Raw genomic sequence first — 10996 nt, forward strand, 5'->3', positions numbered from 1 at the left:
TACGATGCCATTTGCAAAAATTATTAATTTTCCGATAGGTCGATTAATTTTGCGCCTTCTTGCATAAACAACTCGAGAAAGCAAAAAATAGTCGCCAGTAACAGACTTTGTTGCAACCAAAAAACCAACACAAGCCGTTAATAATTTGAATTAAACCCTACAGATTGACTGAACATATTTGACTATCTGCTAAAACACGTTTGTTATCAGGTAACGTTTGTTACGGTTGCAAAATTGAATTTAATTCAATTTGAATTATTACAATACATATGTATATGTTTTGTACTTATGGATTGAATTCTCACTTGTTTATAAATACTTATGTAATATGACTTCTATTATTACTTCTTTTGGGAAAATATTTAGAGTTTTTTCATCTTACATGTATTTGTAAAGTTGTGGAACATATCCCCAAATTGGTAAATGGTAATGTGTCGCATGTATTTTTTACACGATGTTTTTTTCCACTCCCTTATAAAGGACATACATACCGTGTGAAAATAGTTGAGTATACAGTGGACTCTCTCCTAACGAACACCTCCCCTAAACGGACGTTTTTTTCAGTACTGAAAAACTCTTAAGGGTCACCTCCAGAGTGTATTTTAATTCCGTAACTGGACAACATTGTTTTTGCGTTTACTTTCTACCATATTCGTACAGTTGTTCCTTATTTAATAATACGTGAATGAATATAGGGGAATCCCCTAAATACAAAGAACTTGTTTTAATGCAATAAAAACATAAATATGTATAATATTTACATACACATACCCGTAGTTTCTTATTGTATGCATACTTGAATCGCAATGCTTAAAGCAGTGCTGAGTTTAAAAGACAAAGTGAATATCATTGAAATTCGTAAAAATGAAAAACTTAGTGAACGCGAGTTGGCAAAGAAATGTAAGATCATCAAAACTCAAGCTGCTTGCATTATCAAAAACAAAGACCAAATTTTACGCTTGTGGAATAACGATGTCAAACCGAAGAGAAAAAGGAGTCTGCTAAAGCCGAAAGGTTTTAATATTGATAAATTGTGCTACGAATGATTTGTGAAGGCGCGAAATAAAGGCATTCTTTTGACAGGCACACTTATGTATGTATACGCAGATGATGTCAAAAGTTTTACCGAAAAGGTACCATATTTGATTGAAAGATATGATTCGCGAAACATTTATAATGCAGATGAGACTGGTTGTGTTTCCAAATATTACCCGATAAATCATTTGCATTAAAAGGTGAAAAATGCACAGGTGAAAAATGACTAAGGATAGGCTACCGATTTTACACTGCGTCAATATGGCTGGAGAAAGAGAACGCCGTTTTGTTATTGGGAAATCGGCAAAACCTCGGGCATTTCGCAACAACAACAATTCACCTGTTACGTGGCGATCAAACAAAAAGGCGTCTGATTTGATGACAGATTTTCTGTGCAGTTCGATAGAAAAATGCAACTTCAAGAGCGGAGCATCGTTCTATTTCTAAATAATGCAACTTCCCATCCTTGCGATCTAAAATTGAAAAATGTTAAAGTTATTTTTCTCCCAGCAAACACAACAGCATTTTGTCAGCCCTTTGACCAAGGCGTTAAAAAAACTTCAAGTTAATATATAAATCGTTATTTTTAAAACATGTTTTGTTTCGGATGGAAGAGACAAATTCTGCTATGGAGTTGTCAAAATCAATCCATTTATTGCATGTTCTTTATTTCATACACAAAGCGTGGGAGTAAGTGAGTACACAGACAAAACAAAATTGTTTCATTAAAGCTGGGTTTGGGAAAACAGGTATGTCGAATAGCGATAGCGGTTGGACCGCAGAAGATGAGCTTCCGCTATCAGCACTTGCTCAATTCTCAAAACGTTATTAATAGAGTTCAGAGCGAAATTCAAGTTGGCATGCAAAATATCTTAATAGAGATTATGAAATATTCATTAATTATGAAGATTTGGAAAATATCAATACTAAAGTGTTAACTGTTTCGCGAGAATCATTGGCCATCTCGTCTGAAGATGAAATAAAAAAAGTGATTGACGACAAATTAACTTCCTATAAAGAGGCTTGTTTAGCTATAAGAAAACTAAAAGCTTTTTCTCTAAACCACAACGACCTTAAGGGTGTTGAACTGCTTACTGATCTTCAAATACATCTTCAAGATATTGAAATTAAAGGGAAATCTCGCCAAGCTAAAATTTTTGTTTTGTTTGTTTTTTAACTCTTGAAAGAATTTTGATGAAAATCCTCTCTTTGTCTAATATGTATGTATGTATGCATTAATATTCTTGTTTTGGAAATAAAACTGTTTAAACACACACTCTATTACACATTTTTATGAACTCTCTTTATATTTTTTTCATAAGCGGGCAAATTTGTCAGTCCCTTAAGTGTCCGCTTAAGAGAGAGTACACTGTATATTGTTTTTGTAAGTACAATATTTGGAATTTCGGCCGGTAGACGACAAATTTTACAATAAAAGTGAATAAAAGGCATATATTTTATTAAGATTCATCGATAAATACAAATATGTACATATCTCCACGTATAGTAAGTAAAAATTATCTACTCTTAGGTTACATAAATATTAAAATAAAATAGCAATAAAATATTTTACATAAAAATAGGCGAATCAAATTATTTCCAAAGCAGCAAATAAGCTGAAAAATAAATGTATGTCTATAGGCATATACTCGTATTTATAAATATTAAATTACATTAGCGCGTACATACAAATGGACGCATTAATTTATACACACGTTTACCGTACGCTTGCTCAGAGCTTAGAAGAGACTAATCGACGCGGCAATTGCTTCGAGTCGATTGATTTTTTTGTATACGAGCAAAGGCCACGCAAAAGCATCGTTTCTCGCCTCTGCAACTTGTTGTGATGATTTGCCCTTCTTTCACCCGACCGAACGCATCAATAAGCCAAAAATTTAGTTATTGAGACCATCTTATTATTTATTCAATGGTGTAACGTAATTTTAAACACATATTAGGCCTCTTCTGTTCGCTATTTCCCCGCTCGCTATCTCTATGCTCGATGAACTTGACGAAAAATTTGCATACGAAAGCAATAACAAAGTTATCCAGTAAGATTCGCCGCTAGCGAGTATGGCTATAGCTCATTAGGCCGCACTGCCTTACAAGCACATGTAATTTTAGGCTGCTCTCTTCCCGCGTTGCCGATATATGATATGTTCATTTGCTTCATCTATTCGCTGCTTGCTAAATCTTGGCGAAAAAAAGAGTCCATTACAGGGACCTTAGTACATACAAGCAACCTCTGTGGGGGTTTCTTGGTTCTTGCGCCGACACACCGCGCGCAAGTCCAAACCAGTTTGAGTTTTAGTTTAGTTTGCCCGATCTGTTTTGAAGAAATAATTTCATATATTCAATATAAATCTGAAATATGGTTGTCTTCATGCCTTTCCTATGAAAACAAATTGAAATTAAAAGTGTGAAAGGAATTTGCGGACAAAAGTGAAAAATTGGTAGTAAGTAATTAATCTTTAAGTATTTGTTTTTATTTAGAAAAAAATATAAATTTTTGGCCAAAAATATTCAACCAAGTTTGAACTGTTGTTTTGTCTGCTTAAATCATTTGTATATTTATATCAAGACTTTGTTCATCGACATAATGCTCGACAAGATCTCTTATGACATTATGTAAAATACATGCGGCTTTTATTTTATACAAGCATGGCTTTATTTGTTATACGAAAAATACGGCATTTTGCATCCAATATGCCAAAAGAGCATTGAACACACTTCAGAAAACGTGAAAGGCTTTTATTAAAATTCTCACATTTTACATTTGAATTTTTTGATGGAAATGGCCACATTATGAACGTTTCAAAGAATATATGTACCTACATATATGGAATTTATCAAAAATGATTTTATCTAAGTACAAAGCAAGAAGGACTGTATGCCAGAGTATACGTCTCTTATACAGCCTTACTTTAATACATACCATATTAATATAATATATTCCTTTACATAGCATAAGTAAATGTTTCGTTTTTCGTAGAAGGTAACATATTTTCTCTGAACTATTTCAGTTACTCCCATGCTGGTTCTACGCATACCATAAACAACTACTGTGACACGTCCGACAATTGGACTGACCACGACATGGACATTTATATGGCAAGGAATCCAACAACACGCAACGGTCTGGTGCCATTATGAGGGCAGGCTTTACTCACCTGATATTTCGATGATGTATTAAATTTCAATGAGATTTTCTAATGACGCGTTATGTTTTGACGTCCACTTGGATTGGAGCGGCGACATCAACCATGTTGTCATCAAAACCTAACATGTTCCCCATAAACAAGCACATCAAGTACGGCCATATCAAGTTGACCACATTAAACACAGAAACGCGCGATATAAACCTAATTAAAATGAACTTTTACTAAATAATTTAAGTGCTTTCCTGATGGTATTTTTAATCTTCGATTTCGTTTCCACAAATTAACCACTTATATAAGTAGAACTCAGATGAAAAAAACGAACCTGATGAGATGTAGCCTTATGCACATGTACTATACATACATATTATTCTTAAGCACTTTACTTCGGACTACGACGACAAATAAAATAAAAAAGTAATTTAATGATAATATTTGTAACTGAACTTAAGTACCATAGACGAAAACAGTTTTACATACAGGGCAACGGCAATAATAACACTAGTATGTACTTTTAACATAAAGTCGAAATGTTTTGAGTTGTATAGATATATATAAGTATATTAAGCATATACACATTTATATATTTTGTATGTACATTTGTTTGGATGAATAATTATAATAAAACGCCTAATAGTAGTTATAACACGTATACTTATATATTATATATAATGCGAACGGAGGGTCTTCTTGCCAAAAAGCAGCTGTTGTTAAAACAAATAACAAAGTGGTAAATTCGGTCCAGACCGAACTTTACATACCGTGCAAATTTTAGTTAAATTAAATGTGTACTGTTAATTTTCGGAACCATACTAAGTCATAGGTAATGTGAGTTATAAATTGTAACATCAGACGGAACAACGAAATTTAGTTCTTATGCGATCTCAATAATATTAGGTTAGATTAGGTTGACCTGGCTGACTGAAAGCCATCACATATACCTGTTAGTCCTTAGTGGTACCAGATGGAGATGGTCTATAGTAGGAATCTTATAATAAGTCTGCATCTTTTTCGAATCTTAGTAAACTCTGAAGCTTTAACCCCGAGATACATTCCAGCTTCTCATATTGTAGAGCTCATAAGCTTGTGTTCTAGCTAATGCAGGATACGAACATAGAAGATGTTCTAAAGTTTCCCTCTCTTCCAGTTCGTTGCAAAATCTGCAGTTATCATTGTTTATATTTGCTATCTTACACACACATGCACATGCATATGTGCCGCTTGCAAATTTTAACCTGTCAGTATACCTATGACAGTTTTGCTTTCTTTTATAGATAGAGCTAGTACGAATCTGGCGCATTTATCTGCATTCTGTTTACACGTGATTTTCGCGGTTTTGCAATAGGCTAGGTTGTTCCACCTCCTGCCTCTCCGTCTTTTCATGCCCCCAACGATGTCATTGTAGATCGTCTTTAAGGGTTTTAAGGGGTAACACCACTGTAGAAATTTCAAAAAATTGATTTTTTTTTTATAAGCTTAAAAAATTCTTTGAACCTTTTAAAATACAGAACAAAAAGTTTTATACGTTACCGAAGTCTATTTCATAAATATTTTAAGCTTTTAACCAAGCGTTAGTGACTGCTACCTAACGACTTCTCCAAATTTCCAAACTTTAAGTGCGTTTTTCTTAAAACACGTTTTCTGAAATTGGCACGCAGCATAACTCAAACAATTTTAAATATTTCTAATCAGGTTTTTCACTACGTTTGTATAATAACCTTCTTAAGAGAAGAGCGTAGGGGATTTTCGATAGATTAATTTAGACGATTGTTATAATTATTTAAGTGCCGTTTTTTTAGTCCAAAATAGAGTTTTTTCCTTCAAATGCTTGCTAATTCCACAAAAATAAATATTTTTTAAATCCCCTACGTGTTTCTCTAGCTATTCTTATCTAGATTAAGAAAAAAAATGTTTCTTTGTTCCAGATTAAAATTTGCACCCTCTGTGCTGCGTGCCGCGGAGCTCCTTCAAGAGAAACCACATTACAAAAATGTCTCCAATGCCGCCATTTTGTAAAATTTTTCGATCAAACTTTGTAGTTTTGTATTTTAGTATATAAGTACAATAATAACTTCCCAAATCAGAGTGATTGTTTCCCCTTTCCTTCTATACAAAAAAATTCTTTAAAAATCGTGTTTATTTTACGCGTGTACAGTGGTGTTACCCCTTAATGTGTCGTTTTCTTGTTCAAATGGCATATAAACTGCGCTCTTGGCAATCTCATCCAAAATGAAAGATACTGCACTGATCAGGCAGGTTGACCGGCTACCTGATGCCCATCTCTGCGCGATAGATCCTTACACCTACCTACATTTTCGAGCCGTCAGTATTGCTGCTGCGCTAAGTCTTACAACAGATTTAGCTGCTAGACATTCTGCCACAATGTCAATCGGTGACAGGTTGAGTATTCTTTCAAGCGCTGCTGTCGGAGTAGTTCTCATCGCTCCTGTAGTGCAAATTGCACCAGGCCTTGAATACTTTCCATAGGTATTTTGTATGTTATCTTTCTTAGCACGGTCCACTACACTAAAGCACCGTAGAGTAATATTGGCTTTACTATAGCTGAATAGCACCAGTACATTATAGAAGGAGATAGACCCCATGTAGCTCCCAGCATCCTTTTACATACATATAGTGCGTTACTGGCCTTTTTCGTCCTCTCTAATATATTGTTCTTCCATCATAGTTTTCTATCCAATATTACTCTAAAGTATAATACTTGGCGTCGTCTTTAAGAGTCAGTTCTACGCCGTTCAGCTTCGGGCGGAGCCAATTCGGGATCTTGTACCTTCTAGTAGAGTACTACAAGGTGAAGTCCAAAATAAACAAGACTGAGCTAAAATAGAAACGGCATGAGCTTGGTTCTGATAACTTCGAGTTTATTTATTCAAAATAGTCCCCTCTAGCCTTGGTACAAGACTTTTGGATGGCCTCTACGGGCGCAAAACTCTTTCCTTTCGTGCTCAAATGCAATTTTCCGAATAGGTAGAAGTCACAGTGAGCCATATCAGGCGAATGCGGTGAGTGATCGATGGTTAAAATGCGAATTCTAGTCAAAAAATCAGTTACCAGAGTGGATCGATAAGATGGTACATTATCATGCAATAAGCGCCAACTTCCTCCTTCGCGGCATTCAGGGCGAATTCGACGAATGCGATGCACAAACGCTTCAAAACGCCAAGATAAAAAACTGCATTGACGGTTTGGCCCATTGGCACAAACTCCATGTGGACAATTCCCTTGGAATCGTAAAAACAAATGAGCATCGACTTGATTTTTTACTTCTCCAAATACGATTTTTGGGGCCTTCCATTTGGCACTTTCACGCTTAGTTTCAGGTTTATGTTGGAAACACCACCACCAAAAGTTCTGGCCTCTTTAATGAGGTCTTTTGAATGTTGAATTCTGAGCAATTTTTGGTCCTCAGTTAACTTGTGTGGAATGAAACGTGCACAGACCTTTCGTAATCACAAATGATCTGTTAAAATGGGATATATCTATGTTTTGTAGATATTGAACTCCGATTCCACGAATTTCAACGATGGTTTCGGTTCATTTTTGATAAATTTACGAACAATTTCGATGGAGTTTTCGGTGATTACTGATTTTGGGCGGCCCGTATGTTCATTGTCATATATGTCGTCTCAACCATCTCTGAAACGTGTAAGCCACTCATGAACTCCGTTTTATCGGTTTTAAAACCAAATTTGATATTAGCTATTTGTTCGAAACTCATTTTTATACCGATGACACAAACATACTGACACTTTAAATGCAATAACTTCGCTTCCTCTAAACCGAATGTCACCAAGTTTCCCTGGAAATCTACTAGGAATGTAACTTCCAACGCACTAGCTCTTTAAAAAGATGGCGCCATCAAAAACACTTTTATGATGCCAGTCTTGTTTATTTTGGACTTCACCTTGTATGTCCGTTTTATCAGCGTTTATTCCTAGGCCTGCCTGTGTTGCCTATGTTACCAGTGTTATTCGTTATGTCGCTTATGGTGTCAGGGTATTTACCCAGGGGGACTTTTTACCCCGGGCCGTTCTCAGAGGGGCCCGGACTCGAGAGTAATTCGAATTATATGAATTAGACATAATTGGAAAGGGCCCGCATTTGCAATTTTCTTCCGGGCCCGGATATGCTCTCTACGGCCCTGCCTATGTGTATACACATAAATATATATTTATATGCATGTATGTAGGTATATGTCACCTATATATGTATATTTTGAAATATATATTATGTATATATACACATATGTATATGTATTTACAAATGGGTACTTCCAAAAAACTTAGTAAAAAAATTTAAAATGCCTTATTTTCTTCTCCAATTTGATTAAGAAGCCGAAATGTTCAAAGTTTACAATTGGAAAATCTCAAAAATTTATCTTTATTGTAACCCCCCAAAAATGGTTCGTAAAAATCAACTTTGTCTTTACTTAGCTTGTATTAGATTTTGCGAACTGTTCTCCGTGTGCACTTCTCTATAGTGAGAAAAGAGGATACTGCAATAACAGCTCATAATTTATCTTACAACAGCAAAATGCAAAAAATGTCTAAGAGAGTGACAAGAGTCGAAATACTGTAGACTGTGGCTGTTTTAATAGACTCCGAGTTGATTGCTTGACACGCAATCAAAATGGTTATTGAAGGCTTTCTAGGTAAAAATAGATCAGAAACTGTAAACTATGTTGGATGCATTCAAAAAGCTTGAAGTCAACATGTATCTCAAAATTCATTTCATGCATTTTCGTTTGAATGAATTTAGTAGACAACTCGCCACCGAATCCGACGAGCATGGAGGACGATATCATCAGGTATCTTTGCCATTTGAAAAAAAGGTGACTTTAAAACGCGATACAATTTTACAGCAATTCTTTTCGTATTGAATTATTTTCGTTTGAATTCTTTTTACTAGATACAAGAGAAAAAAAGCCCCGGATGCAGTGTTGACTGAAATTTGTTGGTGGTCAAAAGCTGTATTCGAAGGTGATGAGTTAGACAGCGATAGCGATTCGAAAATATGTCCTCCGAAAAAACAGCGAATTCAATCCTGCCTCTAAGCTTAAATGAATTAAACGGGTGTTTTTTTTTCAGAGCCCAGCTCAGAGTTTTATTTGATATGGAATACATGAAATACATACATTCATTTTTGTTACATATTTTTCAAGTACATTCAACCCATAGGTGCTCAATGTCTTTGCAACCCCTAGTGAAAATTTCCAAGGAATCCGTTAATACCCAGTTTAAGAGGGCTTTTGAACTATTAAAAAAAAAAATGGGTTAAATAGTCACACAGCGGTGGGATTCAACAGGTTAAAATGTTCTACAAAAAATTTACCATTGAATTTTACTAAAAGTCTTCTAAAACGAAATTAAAAAAACTCAATATTTGTACTGGACTTACCATATTATTTAATATAGCATTTGATGAATATTGCGAAACTTGAATACACTGTAAAAAAAATGTTACCCGGTAGACCAAAACCTAGTTGGGGTTTTACTATACTACATGAGTACTTTCATTTGCAATTGGTTTGGTTTGGGCCCGAAAATTTCTGTGGCTGTAAATTAGGCGAGTGGACATTTTCACAATTTCTTTAAAATCTTTCAGCGTATTTCTTTCTTTGGGTTTATCACTTTTACCAAATTTTAGATTTATGCTTCATTTATATAAGACTTAACATGTTTCTTTTTTGAAAATTACCCTTAAATACCCTAAAATATGCTGAGTTTCGCAAAAATATCTAAACTTCTTCTCGAGTTCACATCAAACGGATGTTTGGAAATTTAGCCTCAACATATAAAACTGTGAGTGGTTTTTTTCCGATCTGAATAAAATTGATATTACGTTTGGGTGGAGTTAATCTTTTGTTCAAGTACTTGTACGAAATCCTACGAGCCGGTAGAGAGTAGTATTCCTTAGCTTAGCCACATTTACATACAACACCACAACACAAACAATAATACATCATTGGCCAGTGAAGTTTGTTATCAATGCTGACATCTTGAAAACTAACGCATTTTGCTGGTTGAAAGCCAAACCTACTAATGAAGAAACTAAATTTAAATACTTTAACACGCTGTGCTTCTCGTAAATTGCATTATGGTTGGTATTTATAATTTGTATCTTCAATATATGAATACCACACAAAATTTACTTTTATAACCAAGTCCGCGAAAATTATATTTTACCTGTTCTCCATTTGAACACTTTTTTATTACAATTGCGCCAACTTCTTGCTCATCGTCCAGATGTAAATAATAATCCGGACAAAATTTTACTAAAAATAATAAAGGGTATTTCAAAAGACGCGCCTAGATGTTGTTTTAAAATAAAATATACAAATTTAGATTATTTCAGATTTCACTATTTTTATTTAAATTATGGCTTTTAACATTTATATGTGAAAAAGTACCTCATTTAGATATCCACCATGAGCACGCCTACAGGTAAAATCCGCCAGTCGTTTCATGAAAGCTTAATTGTTGAGAACATCCAGATGTCGATATTGAAGGTTGTTCAACAAAACTTTGCGCTACAGCAGCATTTGGCCTGTTGCTCATAGGTATACTCAGCAGAATAGATGTTGCAATATTGCAGAGGTTATTTCACATCGGATAGGTAACACCAAAAACGTTTTCCTTTCTATTATCTTAATTGTTTATATTAACCTAACCTCTCTCTTAATTTTACAAATCATAGCTTTTTGACACTCAGTTCTTCCACAAACAATTGCAGATGAAATTACATAGCGGCAAAGATACGCTTTTTCCACTGTACTTCTTCCGCTG

The 10996-nt window shown here is 34.7% G+C and overlaps 1 protein-coding gene across 3 annotated transcripts in view; it reads left to right on the forward strand.

Moving 5' to 3' along the window:
- Positions 1–4839, forward strand: part of LOC129247849 (leucine-rich repeat and fibronectin type-III domain-containing protein 2) — a 62753-nt gene extending 57914 nt beyond the window's left edge. For all 3 annotated transcript variants that reach the window (XM_054887201.1, XM_054887200.1, XM_054887202.1), the window contains exon 9: positions 4059–4839. In XM_054887201.1, coding sequence (XP_054743176.1) covers positions 4059–4188 — 130 coding nt within the window. In that variant the 3' untranslated portion in view covers positions 4189–4839. The remainder of the gene's footprint in view (positions 1–4058) is intronic.
- The last annotated feature ends 6157 nt before the right edge of the window (positions 4840–10996 follow it).

The sequence above is a fragment of the Anastrepha obliqua genome, chromosome 5 (assembly GCF_027943255.1).
Source record: "Anastrepha obliqua isolate idAnaObli1 chromosome 5, idAnaObli1_1.0, whole genome shotgun sequence".
NCBI classification, from domain to species: domain Eukaryota; kingdom Metazoa; phylum Arthropoda; class Insecta; order Diptera; family Tephritidae; genus Anastrepha; species Anastrepha obliqua.